We start from the raw sequence: 22,460 nt of genomic DNA, 5'->3' as shown, positions 1-22,460 counted from the left end.
AAAATCCAGCATATTACACATAGAGAAAATGAACTAGCCTCAGAACCAAACTGGAAAAGAAAGCTTGAATAAAAGCATTAATGCAAACTCATTTTGCAATTACAATTCTTTTTTTTTTTTTTAAATAAAATCACCTTAAAATAATGTCCCAAAAGATCAGTTCCATATATCTTGCTCTCTTTCTCCAGAACACGAAACAGCAGTGAATACTAATACTCATTTGGGACACTGCCCCCCTTCTTATGGACTTTTGATGACACCTTAGAGCAGCAACAATTTCAAAAAGGAAGGGGCCAGGTGCAGTGGCTTGCACCTGTAATTCCAGCACTTTGGGAGGCCAAGGCAGGTGCATCATTTGAGGTCAGGAGTTCAAGACCAGCCTGAGCAACATGGTGAAACCACGTTTCTACTAAAAATAAAATAATCAGCCAGGCGTGGTGGTGTGTGCCTGTAGTCCCAGCTACTTGGAAGGCTGAGGCACGAAAATCATTTGAAGTGGGGCAGAGGCCCCAGCAAGCCAAGATCGTGCCACTGAACTCCAGCCTCAGCCTGGGTGTCAGAGTGACATTCCATCTCAAATAAACAAAAAAAAAGTCATCTGAGCAACCCCTAACCAGCCCAGTAAGTCTACCCTTACAGCATCAGTTTAACTGTATGTGACATTTAGTAAGACTGCAACTGGATCTATTAAATTACATTTCCCTACCACCTACAAACTCAACTGACCATTCTAGTATATTAGGGCTGAAAACGAACATTCTAGTCTCAGTCCTTCATAGTCCTAGACATGAAGAAACTGAGGCCCAGGGCAAATTAGGGACTCTCCAATTCTAGTTCAAGGTAGAATCGGCATTAAGTTCTGATTCACAGCCCCAAATGTTTCCCATACACCACTGCCTTTCGTACAACTTAGGATCCTCATTTGAAATAAAAATCACGAAACTAATCATAACCAAAGTTCTTTTTTTTTTTTTTTTTTTTTTGAGGCAGTCTTACTGGTATGCGCCCAGGCTGGAGTGCAGTGGCGGATCTCAGCTCACTGCAAGCTCCGCCTCGGGTTCACGCCATTCTCCTGCCTCAGCCTCCCCAGTAGCTGGGGCTGGCCCGCCACCTGCGCCCGGCTAGTTTTTGTATTTTTAGTAAAGGCGGGGTTTCGTGTTAGCCAGGATGGTCTCGATCTCCTGACCTCGTGATCCGCCCGTCTCGGCCTCCCAAAGTGCTGGGATTACAGGCTTGAGCCACCGCGCCCGGCCAACCAAAGTTCTATAGCATCTCAACAATGCGTTCCTACGGAGCTGGAGTCCACGTTGAACAGCCAGCTAAAGCCAATGCCAGGCCTAATTTGGATTATTAAGGGCTAATTATCCAGGCTTCATTGTAACCACTGGCCTTGGCCAAGTGCTCAACATGGACTCAAGATCTGCAGGAAAGAAATGGCAGGAGGCTGCAGAGCTTTCGTTTTGAGTAGAATATTCATTTTCAGCCCTGATGTGGGGGCAGCCTGTTTTCACAGCCTTTAAAGATTGAGGCAGGGTCAGCAAAGAGGGAGAATTAAGCCAGGCAGTATGTCTCTTAGTAACAAACTCTTTGAAAGGGTTACAAGGTAGAAATAGCTAAAACTTGTTACTTGAACTGTGCTAGAAAGAGTTCACATGTGTAGGCGGTTCGTTTTGCCAAGATCACTTAAGATCTAGAATGCCCTAGAGCTCAAGAGAAAGCTATGATCTCAATTACATGGAACAGAACTCTCCTCTCCAATGTAAGGCACACTCAATGTGGCAACCACACACTCCCAGCCCCACCCCCACCCCCACCTCCACCCAACAACAAACCCAAGAAGAAGGAAAAAGAGTAAGAGAAAGCACCCAAGGAATCTATTAAAAGACAGGAATTAGGCTGGGTGTAGTGGCTCACGCTGGTAATCTCAGCACTTGGGGAGGCTGAGATGGGTGGATCACCTGAGGTCAGGAGTTCAAGACCAGCCTGGCCAACACAGCGAAACCCCATCTCTACTAAAAAGACAACAATTAGCCAGACGTGGTGGTGGGCACCTGTAATCCCAGCTACTCAGGAGGCTGAGGCAGGAAAATCGCTTGACCCCGGGAGGTGGGGGTTGCAGTGAGCCAAGACGCCACTGCACTCCAGACTGGGTGACAGAACGAGACTCCATCTCAAAAAACAAAAATATTTGGTAATTAGATCCTGTTTTGAATTTCTTTAAGATTCTTATCTCATGAAAAAAACGATTAGTACAGCTGATAAAACTCTATGATGATATGTGGTTTTAAAATACCAAATGTTCAGTTTTCTAAAACAGCAATGAACCCATTTGAGATGGAATATTAAAAAGGTGAGTTCTCCAGCTTTTTGACACAGATCATTTTACAAATGTACTCTCCAAAATGCATCTGTTTCACTGCTGAAATAGTCTAACTGAAACTGGTAGCATATTTAAATTGAACAATACCTATCTAGGTATTTCCTAACAAACTTGAGTCCTGGGGAGATGGAAAACAGAAAATTCTGAATAAATACCGACCTTTCTCACTAGGAGAGAAAGTCCAAAACCCAAGAAAGCTATATGACAAGCCACAGAGTGTTGCCCCACTCCACAAGGGCCAGCCAGCCCAGGAGAAGTCAGAACATACTGTACCTCTGCCATTTCTGGTGATTTAATCTCCTTGATTTTGAAGAAGTAGCCCAGGGTCAGAAAAGCTATGGCCATGGCACTCACGCTGATCATGAAGACCACCAGGGGAGGCCGACTGCTGATGTACACCTTCAGGTTCTCCAGGGGGTTGATGCTGAACATTATTCTGATCAGCTCCACCTGAAAGAAATTAATTAGAAGCCTTAAGGACTGACTTTCCAACAGGAAAGCTATGATTCTTTTGTTTTCTTTTGAGGTTTTGAGGGGGTGAGCTCGGCGGGATGGGCACTCATTACTGAATTTAAGAAACGTCTCATCATAACTTCATTCAAAAGACTAGAAGGAAAAAATGCTAAATGTTAATTGCCATTACCTCAAAGTGGCAGGATCCTGAATACATATTCTCTTTCAGTATGAATCTTCTAAATATTTTGTGTGTGTGTGTGTGTGTGTGTGTGTGTGTGTTTTAAAAAACAGGGTCTCTTGCTCTGTCACCCAGGCTGGAGTGCAGTGGTGTGATCATAGCTCACTGCAGCCTTGAACTCCTAGGCTCAAGCTATCCTCCCACCTCAGCCTCCTGAGTAGCTAGGACTAAAGGTATGTACCACTATGCCCGACTAATTTATTCCTTTTTTTTTTTTTTTTTTTTTGAGACAGAGTCTCACTCTGTCATCCAGGCTGGAGCAATGGTGTAGTCTTGGCTCACTGCAACCTCTACCTCCTGGGTTCAAGCGATTCTCCCACCTCAGCCTCCCAAGTAGCTGGGACTAGAGGCGTGTGCCGCCACACTCAGCTAATTTTTGTATTTTTAGTAGAGACGGGGTTTCACCATATTGGCCAGGCTACTCTCTAACTCCTGACCTCGTAATCTGCCCGCCTCGGCCCCCCAAGTGCTGGGATTACAGGCGTGAACCACCATACCCAGCTAATTTATTACTTTTTAAGAGATGGGGTCTCACGGCCGGGCACGGTGGCTCACCCTGTAATCCCAGCACTTTGGGAGGCCGAGGCGGGTGGATCACGAGGTCAGGAGATTGAGACCATCCTGGCTAACATGGTGAAACCCCATCTCTACTAAAAATACAAAAAATTAGCCAGGCATGGTGGCAGGCACCTGTAGTCCCAGCTACTCGGGAGGCTGAGGCAGGAGAATGGTATGAACCCAGGAGGCGGAGTTTGCAGTGAGTCGAGGTCATGCCACTGCACTCCAGCCTTGGCCACAGAGCAAGACTCCATCTCAAAAAAAAAAAAAAAAAAAAAAAAAAAAGAGAGATGCGGTCTCACTATGTTGCCCAGGCTGCTCCTGAACTCCTGGCCTCAAGCAATCCTCCTGCCTCAGCCTCCCAAAGTTCTGGGATTACAAGTGTGAGTCACCATACCCAGCCTCGATCTTCTAAATATTCTATAATAAATACTGTTACTTCCGTATCACCTAAGAAAAGGTTTAGGTGGGTCAGTAATAAGACACAAATACACAACAACATGTACAGAAAGAAACTAAGGATGCTTTCATTTCCTGCCACTGAAAAGCTGAATTCTACTTATTCAACATTCTGTCCTGTTCATTGCCATATCGCTCATAGCCATCCCAGCCTTGCTTAAAAGTGCCTAAGGCTTCCACCAGACCTAGAAGAGGTCGGTGATAGCTCCCTGTCACGGCCCACAGGGTTTTCAGGACTCAGAAGCCCTGCCAATCTCCTGACTGCATCGCCATCCACTTCCCCTTCTCCCTCCTGGGCTTTGGCCACGCTGGACTTGCTATTCTTCAGGATCATCTTGTCAATTTCTGCAAGGAAATCGGCTGGGACACTGGCAGGGATTGCACTGAATCTGTGATGGGTTTGGGGAGTACTGCTCTCTTAACAATGTTGTCTGCTAGTCCGAGAGCCTCGGATGCCTTTCCGTCTATTTGGCTTCTTTATTTCAACAATGTTTTCTGTTTTCACAGTGTTAAGTTTGCACTTCTTTTATTAAGTTTATTCCTAAGTATTTAATGCTTCTTGCCATTTTTGACCATGATCTAGCTGAAGACTTTTGCATCTGCCTGGATGCTTTTCCCAAACATTTCCACATTTGTTCTTCTTAAAACGCACGTCTATGGCTGCGTGCAGGGGCTCACACTTGTAATCCCAGCACTTTGAGAGGCTGAGGCGAGTGGATCACTTGAGGTCAGGAGTTCAAGACCAGCCTGGCGAACACAGCAAAACCCCACTCTACTAAAAATTAAAAAATTAGCCAGATGTAGTAGTGCACACCTGTAATCCCAGCTACTCGGGAAGCTGAGGTAGGAGAATCGCTTGAACCTGGGAGGCAGAGGTTGCAATGAGCCAAGATCACACCACTGCACTCCAGCCTCAGCGACAGAGTGAGACTCTGTCTCAATTAAAAAAAAAAAAAAATGCAAGTCTCTGTTTAACAGTCAGCTCCTCAGACCACGCCTTCCCTGGTCACCCTCAGCCCCTGCTTTATTTCCTTCATATTGTTTAGCATCAACCAAGAGCACAATTATTTTCCTACTTGTTTACTGTCTGTCATCCCTCATTAATGAGCCCAATGAGAGCAGACATTTTGCCTGTCTTGTTCACGGCTACAGCCCTGGCCCCTGACCCCTAGAACAGCAGCTGGCACACAATGATCACTTACAAATATGAGCAGACTGCAACAACATTAGCAAAAAGCAATTTTTTAAAAAGTCTGTATCAGCGTTTACAGAGACAAAAGGATGCATCAACAGCCCCTAAAAATCAACAGTAACACATTTTCCATGCCATTTTCACTCAGCATTCGTTTTCCTGACATCTCTGTTGATCTCTGTTGATCTAGTTCGCTGAATTTCACTGATGTATATATGTAAAAATTGTTATGTGGTTAAGTTATCCCAGTCTGAGGGGTCCAGCTGGGTTCCTGTCACTGTTTCACCCACAAAGGGCATTGAAGCAGGTACAAGAGTGGCTGTAGTACAGCAAGGTCACAGGGTAGGGCCCGTCTTCAACCTGATACTGTCAGACCACTCTCCAAGGAGATCAACCAGTTTACACTTCCCCAGCAATGAAGGAGCCTGCTCCATTCCATGAGATTTGTGCCGACACTTGATTTCCTAAGGCATATTAATTTGGTCCAAAAAGACAGATGTGAAATGATATCTCTATTATTTTAAATTGTATCTCCATGAAACAGAGCATCTTTCCATTTTTTTAACCAGCCATTTAGGCCCATTCTTAAGTGAACTGCCTGAATCCTCTGGTAATTTACTAATAGGGTGTTAGTCTACTTCTTATTGATGTTTAGAAATTCCTTTTGTGTTTCAGGTACTAACCCTTTAACAGTTTTATATGTTACATATAATTAATCCAAGTCTGGGTTTTCTTTAATATGGTTTATGGTATCTTTTGCCATATGAAAGGTTCTTCAGAAGCCGGGCACAGTGGCTCATGCCTGTAATCCCAGCACTTTGGGAGGCTGAGGCGGGCGGATCACGAGGTCAGGAGTTCAAGACCAGCCTGGCCAATATGGTGAAACCCCGTCTCTCCTAAAAATACAAAAAGTAGCTGGGCATGGTAGCGTGTGCCTGTAGTCCCAGCTACTCAGGAGGCTGAGGCAGGAGAATCACTTGAAGCCAGAAGGCGGAGGTTGCAGCGAGCTGAGATTGCACCACTGCACTTCAGCCTGGGCGACAGAGCAAGACTCTGTTTCAAAAAAAAAAGAAAAAGAAAAAGAAAGGTTCTTGATATTTTTAATGGTATTATTAATAAATAATTCACATAGCATATAATTCACCCATTTAAAATATACAATTCAACGATTTTTGGTATATTCACCGAATTGAAGAACAATCTCCACAATCAATTTTCAAATGTTTTCACTGCCCTATAAAGAAAGTCCAACATATAACAGATACATAAAAAAGAAATTAAAACATACCACCAGAGAAAAATTACCTTCACTAAAATGAAGACAGGAAGGAAGGAAAGAAAGAAGAAAAGATCACAAAACAGCCAAAAACAACAAAATGGCAGGACTAAATCCTTACTTATCAGTAACAACACTGAATGTAAATGGACTAAACTCTCCAGTCAAAAGACACAGTGACTGAATAAATAAAAAAGCCAGACCCAACAATGTGTTGCCTACAAGAAACACACCTCGCCTATAAAGACACACATCAAATGAAAATAAAGAAATAGCTGGGCATGGTGGCTCACACCCGTAATCTCAGCATTTTGGGAGGCTGAGGCAGGCAGATCACCTGAGGTCAGGAGTTCCAGACCAGCCTCACCAACATGGAGAAACCCCGACTCTACTAAAAATACAAAAAAATTAGCCAGGTGTGGTGGCACATGCCTGTCTGTAATCCCAGTTACTTGGGAGGCTGAGGCAGGAGGATCACTTGAACATGGGAGGCAGAGGTTGTGGTGAGCCGAGGTCACGCCACTGCACTCCAGCCTGGGCAACAAGAGCAAAACTCCGTCTCAAAAAAAGAAAATAAAGAAATGGAAAAAGATATTCCATGTAAATGGAAACCAAAAAAGAGCAGAGCAGAAGCAGCTATACTTAATCAGACTAAATAGATTTCAAGACAAAAACTATAAAAAGAGACAAAGAAGGTCAAAGGGTCAATTCAGCAAGATGATGTAACAATTATAAATATATATGCACCCAGCACTGGAGCACTGAAATATATAAAGCAAATATTAGAACTAAAGGGAAAGACAGACCCCAATACAATCATAGCTGGAGACTTCAACACTCTACTTTCAGCATTGGACAGATCATCCAGACGGAAAACCAACAAAGAAATGATTTAATCTGCACTGTAGACCAAATGGACCTAACAGATCACATGAATCATTCCCAAAAATACACCATATGTTAGGCCACAGAACAAGTCTTAAAACATTCAAAAAATATGAAATTATATCAAGTATATTCTCTGACCACAATGGAATACAACTAGAAATCAATTACCAGAGAAATTCTGGAAACTACACAAACACATGGAAATTAAATAATATGCTCCTGGATGGCCAGTGGGTCAATGAAGAAATTAAGAAGGAAATTCGAAAGTATCTTGAAACAAATGAAATGAAAACACAAAATACCAAAACCTATGTGATCCAGTGAAAGCAGTACTAAGAGGAAAGTAGAAAACATCAAACAAGCAACCTAATAACACATCTTAAGGAATTAGAAAAGCAAGAGCAAACCAAACACAAAATTAGTAGAAAAGAAATAATAAAGCTCACAGCAGAAATAAACGAATTTGAAACAAAAAAAATACAAAAGATCAATGAAACAAAGAGTTGGTGTTTTGAACCAGATGAACTCAGAAAAAAGAGACAAGATTCAAATAAATAGTATCAGATACGAAAAAGGAGACACTAAACCAACATTACAGGAATTCAAAGGATCATTCCAGGCTACTACAAGCAACTTCATACCGGCTAGGAAACCTAGAAGAAATGGATGAATTCCTATACACACAACCTACCAAGACCTGATGGCTTCACTGCTGAATTCTACCAAACACTAAAAGAAGAATACCAATCCTACGCAAACTATCTCAAAAAGCAGAGGAAAAGGGAGTACTTCCAAACTCATTATAGGAGGCCAGTATCACCCTGATATCAAAACCAAAGATACATCAAAAAAAAAAAAAAAAGGGAAAACTACAGGCAGATATCCCTGATGAAGATTGTTGTAAATCTCCAAAATATACTGGCAAACCAAATTCAACATTAAAAAGATCATTCGTCCTGACCAAGTGGGATTTATCCCTTGGAAGCAAGGATGGTTCAACATATGCAAATAAATCAGAGATACATCATATCAGCAGAATAAAGGACAAAAACCACACGATGAATTCAACTGATGCTGAAAAAGCATTTGATAAAATTAAACATCTCTTCATGATACTAAACCCTCAAAAAACTGGGCTTAGAAGGAACATACCTCACACAATAAAAGCCATATACAACAGGACCACAACTAGTAACATACTGAATGGGGAAAAACTGAAAATGTTTCCTCTAAGATCTGGAACACGAAAAGGATGCCCACTTTCACCACTGTAATTCAACAGAGCACCAGAAGTCCTAGCTAGAGCAATCAGACAAGAAATAAAGGGCGTCCAAACTGGAAAGGAAGAAGGTAAATTATCCTTGTTTGCAGATGGTATGATCTTATATTTGGAAAAAACCTAAATACTCCATCAAAAAACTGGAACTGATAGACCAATTTTCAGTAAAGCTGCAGAATACAAAAATCAACCTATAAAAATTAGTAGCATTTCTATGTGCCAATAGAGAGCAATCTAAAAAAGAAATCAAGAGGTCAGCCATGATGGCTCATGCCTGTAATCCCAGTACTTTGGAAGGCTGAGGCAGGTGGATTGTTTGAGGCCAGGAGTTTGAGACCAGCCTGGCCAACATGGTGAAATCCCATCTCTACTAAAAAAAAAAAAAAAAAATTAGCTGGGCATGATGGTGTGCATCTATAATCCCAGTTACTCGTGAGGCTGAGGCATGAGAATCCCTTGAATCTGGGAAGTGGAGGTTGCAGTGAGCCAACATCGTGCCACTGTACTCCAGCCTGGACAACACAGTAAGACTCCATTTCAAAAAAAAGCATAAAAACTACTTACATAGTACTTGTATTACATTAGGTACTGTAAGTAATCTAGAGATGATTTAAAGTAAATGGGGGCCAGACGTGGTGGCTCACGCCTGTAATCCCAATGCTTTGGGAGGCCAAGGTGGGTGGAATACCTGAGGTATTCGAGGCTAGCCTGGCCAACATGGTGAAACCCCATCTCTACTAAAAACACAAACGGCAGCCAGGTGTGGTGGCATGCACCTGTAATCCCAGCTACTTGGGAGGCTGAGGCAGGAGAGCTGCTGGAACCCGGGAGGCAGAGGTTGCAGTGAGTTGAGATCGCGCCACTGCACTCCAGCCTGGGTGACACAGCAAGACTCCATCTCAAAAATAATAATAACAATAATAATATAGAAACAAGACTAGTTAGGTTTAGATTAATAGGATTCATAAATAAAAACGTCAACAGTAAATCAGAGTTCAATTTACTGAGCTAGAACAAAAACTTAATTTTTTTTGTTTTGTTTTTTTGGCCACAAGAGTCTCACTCTGTTGCCTAGGCTAGAGTGCAGGGGCACAATCTCAGCTCACTGCAACCTCCGCCTCCTGGGTTCAAGTGATTCTCCTGCCTCAGCCTCCTGAGTAGCTGAGATTACAGGCGCATGCCACCACGCCTGGCTAATTTATTTTTCTTAGTAGAGACAGGGTTTCACCATGTTGACCAGACTTGTCTTGAACTCCTGTCCTCAAGAGATATGCCCGCCTTGGCCTCCCAAAGTGTTGGGATTGTAGGTGTGAACCACTACACCTGGCCCAAAACCTTAACCTTATATAAAAATGAATAGGAACCATTTACCTCTTGGAACTACAATTATGAAACGTTCAGAAAAACAGTAGAAAAATCTGAATCAGAATTCACTTCAAGGAAAACTAATAGTCATTAAAAGCACATTACACCAGAATTTAAACAGTTATATCAACACAAATACCCACAAAATGGCAAATATTGTCAAATTAAGCCAATTTAATTTAGGGAAACTTCCAGCACAAGCAATTATAGCGACAATTATAGTCACTAAAAAAGCGAAAGAATGGGTCGGGCGCAGTGGCTCACGCCTGTAATCCCAACACTTTGGAAGGCCAAAGTGGGTGCATCACCTGAGGTCAGGAGTTCGAGACCAGCCTGACCAACATGGTGAAACCCCGTTTCTACTAAAAATACAAAAATTAGCTGAGCATGGTGGCGTGCACCTGTAATCCCAGCTACTCAGGAGTCTGAGACAGCAGAATCATTTGAACCCAGGAGGCAGAGGTTGCAGTGAGCTGACTTCGTGCCACTGCACTCCAGCCTGGGCAACAAGAGCAAAACTCCACCTCAAAATAACAATAATAATAATAATAATAATAATAATAATAGAAGAATGTTTGAATAAAACTGTTAAGATTCCAAACATTTTACAAACATAAAATTCCCTTCTACCATTCACAAGTGTTTTCAAATAGGAAATCAATGAAGACTAAATAAATGTATTCCTTCTGCAAAGAGTTACAAGAAAGTTTCTGTGAGTGTCACAGTGGCAAATGTTAGTTTTAATTAATGAATAAATTAAGTTCTGTTTAGGAAAACAAACAGAGATAAAAGAAAGCACACTATCTGACCCCTCCCCCTAAATTCATTCCAACTCCAATTAGGGCGTCCTGGTATTGACCAAGATAAAGAAAGAAATGACCACGACTGGGAAGCTGCCTCGCTGAAAAGTCCAGGGATTTAGGGTACACAGAACACATCCAAAAGGCAATTTCACAAGCACGTGAGAACACGTGATGAAAATCTATCAGCACAGTACCTTAGATCTCTGAGACTAACTCAATGAAGATGCTAAACATCAGATGGCACTTTAAGCAAGCAAAATGCAAGACTATCCCACAAGTATCTCTAGCAACCCACAAGTTACAAATAGCACAAGTTCCTTAAAAAGGGGCGCGGAAAGGGCTGTGTTATAAACTTTCTGGAGACCAACTTGACCATACATATCAACAGTGTTAAAATCTGGCATATTTTATCTCCAACATTCTACTTCTAAGAACTAAAACTAAGGAAACACCCATTGCTCCAAAGATTTTACTACTCAGAATTATTTTTGGAGTGTTTGCAATTGTTAAAAAATGGAAAACTACATATCCAACAATAGCAGGGCACAACTGAATAAAGTAGGATTTCTCTCCAGTATTGTACCTATCAAAAACACAAGATCTGGGCATGGTGGCACACGCCTATAGTCCCAGCTACGTGGGGGGCTGAGGCAGGAGGATGGCTTGAATCTGGGAGTTTGAGGCTGCAATGAGCTATGATTACGCCACTGCACTCTAGCCTGAGCAACAAAGTGAGATCCTATCCCCCCAACCACCAAAACAAAGCGGGGGCTAGGCACAGTGGCTCACGCCTATAATCGCAGCACTTTGGGAGGTCAAGGCAAGCAGATCACCTGAGGTCAGGAGTTTGAGACCAGCCAGGGCAACTTGTGAAACCTTGTCTCTACTAAAAACACAAAAAATTAGCCAGGTGTGATGGCACGTGGTTGTAGTCCCAGCTACTCAGGAGGCTGCGGCACGAATTGCTCGAACCTGGGAGGTTGCAGTGGGCTGAGATCGTGCCACTATACTCCAGCCTGTGTGACAGAGTGAGACTCTGTCTCAAAACAAACAAACAAACACCCACAGAATCTAAAGTATCACATACAGCTGCCATAAAAAAGAAAAAAATCGGCCAGGCATGGTGGCTCATGCCTGTAATCCTAGGACTTTGGGAGGCTGAGGTGGGTGGATTGCCTGAGCTCAGGAGTTCGAGACCAGTCTGGGCAACACAGTGAATTCCTGTCTCTACTAAAACTACAAAAAATGACCCGGGAGTGGTGGCATGCACCTGTAATCCCAGCTATAGGGAGGCTGAGACAGGAGAATTGCTTGAACCCAGAAGGCGGAGGTTGCAGTGAGTCATGATTGCATCACTGCACTCCGGCCTGGGTGTCAGAGCAAGACTGCATCTCAAAAACAAAAAGTTCTCAGGGAAAACTGTGCTCTGCACAATCCTCCATCTGGCGAGGTGAGGAGATAAGAACAGGGATGGAGAAACTGAGGCAACAGGTAAACAACAGATGGTGCTTTACATAAGCAAAAGGCAATACCAAGGTTACCCTAATATCTCAGTCAACACACAGTTTGCAAAAGAACACAGTTCCTTACAGGTAGCCAGGAAAAGGCTGTGTTACAAACTTTCAAAATACTACTGGTTCAGGTGAAAGGGACAGAGGTGGAGGAGGAGATGCTGACTTTTTATTACATGAGTTAACAAAAACACAGTTAATTGGGTCGGTGCAAAAGGAATCGTGGTTTTCGCCAATATGTAATGGCAAAAACCACAATTACTTTTGTACCAACCTAATATAAGGGGAGCAAAGGAGCTAGTAAAGGAGGAAGGCCGGCCAGGCACGGTGGCTCACATCTGCAATCCCAGCACTTTGGGAGGCCGAGGCGGGTGGTCACAAGGTCAGGAGATCGAGACCATCCATCCTGGCTAACACGGTGAAACCCCGTCTCTACTAAAAATACAAAAAATTAGCTGGGCGTGGTGGCGGGCGCCTGTAGTCCCAGATACTTGGGAGGCTGAGGCAGGAGAATGGCGTGAACCCAGGAGGTGGAGCTTGCAGTGAGCCAAGATAGCACCACTGCACTCCAGCCTGGGTGACAGAGCGAGACTCCATCTCAAAAAATAAAAAATAAAAAATAAAAGAGGAAGGCCTCCTGGTTGGGCACAATAACTCACACCTGTAATCCCAGCACTGTGGGAGGCTGAGGTAGAAGGATTGTTTGAGGCCAGGAGTTTGAGACCAGCCTGGCCAACACAACAAGACCTTATCTCTACAAAAAATAATTTTTTAATAAATTAGCTAGGCATGGTGGTATACACCAATGGCCCAGCTACTTGGAAGTCTGAGGTGGGAAGACTGCCTCAGCCCAGGAGGTCAAAGCTATAGTGAGCAATGATCATGCCACTGCACTCCAACCTGGTTAACACAGTGATTAAAAACAAACAAACAAAAAAAATGTAATTTTGCAACTTAATAACATTTTATCAGAAAAAAAGTAAGTTAACATTCATTATGCCACAGACACAGGAAACCTTTCAGTCTCTCCCTCTCCAAAGCCCGCATATGTACGCCACATGGCTACTTGTCCAAGTTTTAAACTAGCTTTATTATAGTTTCAAAAACGTTCTTTTTTTTTGAGATGTTGTCTCGCGTTGTCACCCAGGCTGGCATGCAGCAGTGTGATCTCTGCTCAACCTCTGCCTCCCGGGTTCAAGTGATTCTCCTACCTCAGCCTCCCAAATAGCTGAGACTACAGGCGCATGTCACCACGTCCGGCTAATTCTGATATTTTTAGTAGAGACGGGGTTTCACCATGTTGGCCAGGCTGGTCTCAAACTCCTGACTTCAAGTGATCTACCCGCCTCAGCCTCCCAAAGTGCTGGGATTCTAAGCGCAAGCCACCACACCAGGCCCACCATTCATCTTAAATGAGATTTTCTACCTTAGGTTAAATGGGAAGTTTCTGAAAGGTGAGGAAGAGAGGATGGGCAAGCCCACTCTCTATGCCGACCAAAGGAAATACATTGGACTTGTGCTAAGAGAGAATGACAGAAACTCACCTTCATGTAGCAGAAAGTAGCATTTCTCAAATATCCTGTGATATCTGAGACCCTCGAAGAGCTTTAAGGCTGGGGTTACAAACCCTGAGCCTAGTAAGCAACAGTCATCGACGCGATGCCAGATTATCCAACACTTAAAGACACTTATTGGTATCAAAGACACCCTGTGCAAGCTCCAGCACCTAGTTGCCCCGAGCACTGCGCAGAAACCACCTTCTGCCCCACTGCAAAGCAGTGCAGGCAGAATGAACCTTCAGAGAGACAAGTGAGAAGCAATGAAGACACAGGAGAACTTCAAGGTCTCCAGTAATCTCTGGGCTGCCAAGTCCAAAGCCGGAGCTACAGTCTCTAACTCATGTTGCTGCAGCAGCATCTGACACAGAAGTGGGGTGGATCCTCTCCCAGCTTCCACTCCTGGTTTTCCTAACATTCATCTGGCCACCCCTTCCTTTTCAGGCTCCTTCAAAAGCTGGTGTTCCCAAGTTCCAGCTGGGGCCTCTGCTCAAGGGGGACACACTCATTCATGCCTTAACCCCATTTTATGTATCCACTCACCTCCAGATCCAAACACTCACCGACTAGAGCTCTCTCTTTAGATGACCCAAAGGCCAACGAGGCCAAAACTTATCCCAAGGCAACAAATTGGCTCCTCCCCATAAGGAAAAACACGGTGATTTACCTAGTAATCCCTGCCAGTCATTCTTTTTTTTTGAGATAGGGTCCTGCCATTCTTTCTTTCTTTTTTTTTTTTTTTTTTTTTTTGAGACAGGGTCTGGCTCTGGTGCCCAGGCTGGAGTGCAGTGGTATGAGCATGGCAGCCACCTTGACTTCCCAGGCACAAGCGATCCTCCCACCTCGGCCTCCCAAGTAGCTGGGACTACAAGCACATGCTACCACTCTCGGCTAATTTTTGTATTTTTTGTAGAGAGAGGATTTTGCCACAATGCCCAGGTTGGTCTCAAACTCCTGGGCTCAAGCGATCCTCCTGCATCAGCCTCCCAAAGGCTGGGATTACAGACATGAGCCACTGCGCCCAGCTCCTGCCAGTCATCCTTGATACTCTGACTCTCCTACAACCAGTTACCAAGTCCTATCATTTCCACATTTTAAGTGTCTTCTCAAAGGCAGCTCTCACTCCATCCCCACTGACACTGCCTCCCTCAGCCAAGTTAAACTGTTGTCTGAGCCGGGTGCTCGCAGCTGTAATTCCAGCACTTTGGGAGGCCAAGGCGGGTGGATCACCTGAGGAGTTAGAGAGCATCCTGGCCAACATGGTGAAACCCTGTCTCTACTAAAAATGCGAAAATTAGCTGGGCGTGGTGGGGAACGCCTATGATCCCAGCTACTCAGGAGGCTGAGACAGGAGAATCACTTGAACCCGGGAGGCAGAGGTTGCAGTGAGCCAAGATCGAGCCACTGAACTCCAGCCTGGGCACCAGAGCGAGACTCTGTCTCAAAAAATAAATAAATACATACATAAACAAAAATTTGTCTCTCATTTCCATGATATTGTTTCTGCATCCCTCCTACCTTGGACAGTGCCTGACACCGGGAAGGTGCTTAACAATAATAACGTCTACCATCATTGCCTACTTTTTGAGAGAGGCACCGCTCTAAGAGTTTTGCACCTATTATGTATGATCCCTAAAACAATTCTGATCCCTAAAATATTTTACAGATGGGGAAATTAAGGCATATAGAAGTCAGTTAATGTGTCCATGATCACACGGGAAGTGAACCTGGATTCAAATCCAGTTGGCCTTCAGAGCCCATGCATTAACCATTAAGTTCTACTTCGGTCCAATAAATGGCATAGGTTTGCAAAAAGAAGTCAATCTGGCAGGGCACAATGGCTCATGCCTGTAATTCTAGCACTCTGGGAGGCTGAGGCCAGCTGATCACTTGAGCCCAGGAGTTGGAGACCAGCCTGGGAAACACAAGAAGACCCCGGGTCTACAAAGAATACAAAATTTAGCTGGGTGGGGTAGTGCACACCTGTAGTCCCAGCTACTTGGGAGGCTGATGTGGAGGGATCACCTGAACCCAGAAGTTTGAGGCTGCAGTGAGCTGTGACGCACCACTGCACTCTAGCCTGGGAGACAGAGTTAAACCCTATCTCAAAAAATGAAAATAAAAAGGAAAAAAAAATTCTTTTTGAAGAGTCAATCCCATCAAATGAGATAAAGGCAGAAAAGCATCCATATAATTTTGCAATCAAGACATCAATAGTGATGTAAGCAAAACCCCTTTCACTAGGGTGATAGAGGTAAAAACCAGGTGACATGGATGAAGCAGTGGGAAGAGAGCATTCCTAACAGCTAACACTTAGCCAACATGCCATTCCCAGGCACGTGTAAAGCGCTTCACATAACATATTTTTTAATGTTTGCAACACTGCTAGGTAGATACTACTATTCCCACTTTACAGATGAGAAAACTGAAGCAAATGAGCTTCAGTAATTTGTACTAGGTCACACTGCAAATAAATGGCAGAAATGGATTCTGACTTAATTCATCTGACCCCAAAAGCCATGCCATCAATCACAATGCCAAGGTTGATAAGACAGTTTCAAGTCAAATACCAAAGTAAGGGGGAAAAAACCCAATCTCACATACCATAGATATACTAAGTGTATTTTAGTCATTGACTTTAACAAAGGCACAATTAAGAGATCAACATTTTTGAAGTTTAAAATGTTTAACTCTTTTTTTTTTGGAAGACTGAGTTTCAATCTCATCACCCAGGCTAGAGTGCAATGGCGCAATCTCGGCTTACTGCAACCTCTGCTTCCTGGGTTCAAGTGATTCTCCTGCTTCAACCTCCTGAGTAGATGGGATTACAGGCGCCTGCCACCACGCCCAGCTAATTTTTCTATTTTTAGTAGAGACAGGGTTTCACCATGTTGGCCAGGCTGGTCTTGAACTCCTGACCTCAGATGATCTGCCTGCCTCGGCTTCCCAAAGTGCCGGGATTACAGGCGTGAGCTACCGGGCTCGGCCTATTTTCCATTTCTTTTTTTTTTTTTTTTTGAGGCGGAGTCTCACTCTGTCGCCCAGGCTGGAGTGCAGTGGCGCTATCTTGGCTCCCGGGTTCAAGCGATTCTCCTGCCTCAGCCTCCCGAGTAGCTGGGACTACAGGCGCCGGCCACCACGCCCGGCTAATTTTTTTTTTTTTTTTTGTATTTTTAGTAGAGACGGGGTTTCACCATGTTAGCCAGGATGGTCTCGATCTCCTGACCTCGTGATCCGCCCGCCTCGGCCTCCCAAAGTGCTGGGATTACAGGCGTGAGCCACCGCGCCCGGCTCATTTCTTTAGCAGGGTAACTCCCATCTCAGCACTCATTCATCAGTTAAAAGTATGAAGCAAAGACTAGCACAGTCTTCTGCCAATAGTGTCTTGTTTCTTAATGTGATACAATTCAGAGTGCAGAACAGACTTTCACAATAACTCACGTTTAAAAGGAACCAAAGAGAGACTGCTCGCGGTGGTTCACGCCTGTAATCCCAACACTTTGGGAGGCCAAGGTCGGAGGATCGCTTGAGCACAGGAGTTCAAGACCAGCCTGGACAACACAGTGAGACCCTGTCCCTTAAAAAAAAAACCCAAATTAAAAAAAATTAGCTGGGCATGGTTTCACCTATAGTCCCAGCTAATTGGGAGGGCAAGGCAGGATGATCAGTTGAGTCTAAGAGTTCAAGGCTACTGTGAGCCATGGTCACACCACTGCACTCCAGCCTCGGTAACAGGGAGAGACCCTGTCTCAAAAAAAAAAAAAAGGGCCGGGCGCGGTGGCTCAAGCCTGTAATCCCAGCACTTTGGGAGGCCGAGACGGGCGGATCACGAGGTCAGGAGATCGAGACCATCCTGGCTAACACAGTGAAACCCCGTCTCTACTAAAAAATACAAAAAAAATAGCCGGGCGAGGTGGCGGGCGCCTGTAGTCCCAGCTACAGGGAGGCTGAGGCAGGAGAATGGCGTAAACCTGGGAGGCGGAGCTTGCAGTGAGCTGAGATCCGGCCACTGCACTCCAGCCTGGGCGACAGTGCGAGACTCCCTCTCAAAAAAAAAAAAAAAAAAAAAAGATCACATGAGAAATTACAAGCGAAAGCATAGTTTTAGTTGCTAAACGTGTACTTTAGGCAACATCAGTAGTCTCATAAAGACAAAAGGAAAAGAACGTAGGCTGATATAATTACATGTCTGGAACCAGACTTACTTCCAAAACTCAGACTTTCCATGTATTTCTCCTCACTTACAGTTAATGAATGCATCGTTCCATTTTCAAAATCATGATACAAAACCATGGTAACATTCGACATTCCCCCCGCTTCTTAAAAAAATTCACTACAGTCTCAAGATGGAAAATAATTTATCTTTGTTCTTTAGTTTTTTAAATAATTGCCGACCATCTTAAACACCAAAATTAAAAGTACTCCCATATTAAAATTTAATAATGTGGGGCTTAATCGATTTTTAAGAAAACAAGTCATGAGGGATGCCAAGATCAAATAAAAGCTAAAGGTTCAATAGGAAACCTTACTGTATCTTTCCTCCTTTCCATTTTTTCTTTTTAAAGAAAAGCCAAGGTTCTTTGTCCATTTTTCCTTCTTTCCTTTTTTTTTTTTTTTTTTTGTTTCAGATGGAGTCTTGCTCTGTCGCCCAGACTGGAGTGCAGTGGTACGATCCTGGCTCACCGCAACCTCCGCATCCCAGGTTCAAGTGATTCTCCTGCTTCAGCCTCCTGAGTAGCTGGGATTACAAGCATGCGCCACCACGCCCAGCTAATTTTTGTACTCTTAGTAGAGACGGGGTTGCACCATGTTGGCCAGGTTAGTCTCAAACTCTTGACCTCAAGCAATCCACCGGCCTTGGCCTCCCCAAGTGCTAGAATTACAGGCGTGAGCCACTGTGCCTGGCTGCCCATTTTTCAATTGGATTTTTTGTTTTCTTGCTACTGAGTTGTTTGAGCTTTGTATACATTTTGGATATTAACCCCTTTTCAGATGTACAGTTTGCAAGTATCTTCTCCAAATTCCTAGGAATTAAAAAATGGGCAAGGGACATGAACAGATGTTTTTCAAAAGACCGACAAATGGCCAACAGATATAGCTGGCCAACATATTCACAATCACTAGAGAAATGCAAATTAAAAACAAAATTATGTATCATCTCACACCTGTCAGAATGACTGTTATCAAAGAAAGACAAATGTTTGTGAGAATGTGGAGCTAAGGGAGCCGTTATGCACTGTGGGAATGTAAATTAGTACAGCCATGATGGAAAACAGTACAGAAATTCCTTTAAAAACTAAAAGTAGGCTGGGCATGGTGGCTCATGTCTGTAATCCTAGCACTTTGGGAGGCTGAGGCAGGTGGATCACGAGGTCAGGAGTTCAAGACCAGCCTGACCAACATGGTGAAACCCTGTCTCTACTAAAAATACAAAAAATTAGCCAGGTGTAGTGGCGTGCACCTGTAATTCAGCTACTCGGAAGGCTGAGGCAGGAGATCACTTGAACCTGTGCGACAGAGCGAGATTGTCTCCCGAAGAAAAAAAAAAGAAAGAAAGAAAAAACTAGAAATGGAATGATCCAGCAATCTCACCACTGAATATATAACACCCCCAAATTGAAATCAGATTGTCAAAGAGATGTCTGTACCCCCATGTTCACTGCAGCACTATTTGCAACAACATGGACAGACGCAACGAACATTATACTAAGAGAAATAAGCCAGGCACAGAAGCACAACATAGGATTCCACTTTTGTATGGAATCTAAAAGACAATGGAACTCACTGCAGCAGAGAGCAGAACTATGGTTACAGAAGTGGGGGTTGGGGAACAGGGAGATGATGGTCAAAGGGTACAAAGTCCATTAGAGAAAAAGGAACATATTTTTTCTGAGTTATACTGCACAGTGTGGTAAATATAGTTAATACAGTTATTTTGGGGTGGCTCACACCTTTAATCCCAGCATTCTGGGAGGCCGAGACGGGAGGATCACTTGATCCCAGGACTGCGAAACCAGCCTGAGCAACAAAGTGAGACTCTGCCTCTACAAAAAATCAAAAAATTAGCCAGGTGTGGTGGTGCACATCTGTGCTCCCAGCCACTCAGGAGACTGAGGCAGGAGTATCACTTGAGCCCAGGAGGAGGAGGGCGCAGTGAGCCATGATCACCCATAGCACTCCAGCCAGGACAAGAGAGCAAGACTCTGTCCCGTCATAATTATTATTATTATTATTGTTTTTTTTTTTTTTTTTTTAGTAGAGACGGGGTTTCACCGTGTGAGCCAGGATGGTCTCGATCTCCTGACCTCGTGATCCGCCCACCTCGGCCTCCCAAAGTGCTGGGATTACAGGCGTGAGCCACCGCGCCCAGCCATAATTATTTTTTTTAATTAAAAAATAAGGCTGGAGCCAGTGGCTTACGCCTGTAATCCCAGCACTTTGAGAGGCCGAGGCAGGTGGATCACGAGGTCAGGAGTTCAAGACCAGCCTGACCAACATGGCGAAACCCAGTTTCTACTAAAATACAAAAAAATTAGCTGGTTGTGGTGGTGCGTGCCTGTAGTCCCAGCTACTCGGGAGGCTGAGGCAGGAGAATCGTTTGAACCTGGGAGGCAAAGGTTGCAGTGAGCCGAGATCATGCCACTGCACTCCAGCCTGGACAACAGGGCGAGACTCCATCTCAAAAAAATAAATAAATAAAAATAAGGCCAGGTGTGGTGGCTCATGCCTGTAATCCCAGCACTTTGGGAGGCCGAGGCAGGTGGATCACCTGAGGTCAGGAGTTTCAGACCAGCCTGACCAACATGGTGAAATCCTGTCTCTACTAAAAATACAAAAATCAGCCAGGCGTGTTGGCGGGCGCCTGTAATCCCAGCTACTCAAGAGGCTGAGGCAAGAGAATCGCTTGAACCCGGAAGGTGGAGGCTGCAGTGAGCTGAGATCACGCCACTGCACTCCAGCCTGGATGACAGAGCAAGACTCCGTCTCAAAAAAAATAATAATAAAATAAAATAAAATAAAGTCTAAGGCTGAGGCCAGTGAGGTCCTGAGATTAGTCATAAAATCTAGAGCAATTACATGGCATCCTGTTTGAATGGCTTCAAAGGTTCTTCAGGACTGGGCAAGAGAAACACACCATTTCTGTGACGTGGACCAGATGCCATTAAAAACCCTCTGGAGAGGACTGAAGGGCTTGCCATTTATCCTTTGGCTGTAGCCAGAGCACAGACCAGACTAGAGTTGTGCTCCTGCAAACTAAACACAGGCACTGAAACAATTCACAGACGTCAAATTTAATTTCCTGATTGTCAATACCAGATAGGAATGACAATCAGCATATTTTTCATTGTTCTTAATAAAATAAGTTAAGCATTGTTTTATGCCACCGGCCTCTTACAGAACAAGACAAACCCATCAAATGAAAACAATTATTTAGAAACCAAAGGCCAGGCCTCGCGGCTCACACCTGTAATCCCAGCACTTTGGGAGGCTGAGGCAGGTGGATCACTTGAGGTCAAGAGTTTGAGACCAGCCTAGCCAACATGGTGAAACCCTGTCTCCATTAAAAATACAAAAATTAGCCGGGTGTGGCAGCATGTACCTGTAGTCCCAGCTACTTAGGAGGCTGAGGAATCGCTTGAACCCAGAAGGTGGAGGTTGTTGCCTCACTGCACTCCAGCCTGGGCAACACAGCAAGACTCCATCTCAAAAAAAACAAAAACAAACAAAACAAACAAAAACCCAGAAATCTACCAGGAGCTGGACTGGATAGCTTATGCTTATCTTTCTTAGAAAAGCATTTAACCCTTAACTAGCTGCCTCTGCCAATATTTCTAGGCACTGACTGCCCACCTACCCAGCCTGGGTGCTTGTCCACCAACTGGCCCTAGTTTTTTCATTTCCCAGCTAATTCTGAATGGCCCAAATCCTCCCGATCTTTCTAGGTCCACCTCAAAAGTTACTTCATGAGTTTTGGGCCAAGCGAGGTGGCTCACGCCTATAATCCCAGCACTTTGGGAGGCCAAGGCGGGCGAATCACCTGAGGTCAGGAGTTCAAGACCAGCCTGGCCAACACAGTGAAACCTCGTCTCTACCAAAAATACAAAAAATTAGCCGGGCATGGTGGCGGGCGTCTATAATCCCTGCTACTCAGGTGGCTGAGGCAGATGAATCCCTTGAACCTGAGGGGCAGAGGTTGCAGTGAGCTAACTTCACGCCACTGCACTCCAGCCTGGGCAACAAAGCAAGACTCGGCCTCAAGAAAAAAAAAAAGTTTCTGATCCTAACCATAACAAAATCCCTAACATTTGGTATACCACTATGGCAATTCAGTCCTGCCACATTTTCTAGCCTATTGCTTCCTCTAAGTACATTCCTTGCAGGCAGAAACTATTACTATATTTGCACTTAGGCCAGGTGCAGTGGTTCAAGCCTGTAATCCCAGCACTTTGGGAGGCCGAGGTGGATGGATCACCTGAGGTCAGGAGTTCAAGATCAGCC

General features: G+C 44.3%; 1 protein-coding gene across 2 annotated transcripts in view; it reads right to left on the bottom strand.

Annotated features, from left to right (window-relative positions):
* TMEM248 (transmembrane protein 248) overlaps window positions 1–22,460 on the bottom strand; it is a 38,428-nt gene that overhangs the window by 14,193 nt on the left and 1,775 nt on the right. For both annotated transcript variants that reach the window (XM_009202870.4, XM_021935763.2), the window contains exon 2: window positions 2,654–2,830. In XM_009202870.4, the coding sequence (XP_009201134.1) occupies window positions 2,654–2,812 (159 nt within the window). In that variant the 5' untranslated portion in view covers window positions 2,813–2,830. The remainder of the gene's footprint in view (window positions 1–2,653; window positions 2,831–22,460) is intronic.

Source organism: Papio anubis, chromosome 4 (assembly GCF_008728515.1).
Source record: "Papio anubis isolate 15944 chromosome 4, Panubis1.0, whole genome shotgun sequence".
Lineage (NCBI taxonomy): Eukaryota > Metazoa > Chordata > Mammalia > Primates > Cercopithecidae > Papio > Papio anubis.
The sequence above is the reverse complement of the archived record's forward strand: the minus strand, read 5'-3'. Positions and strand labels throughout refer to the sequence as shown.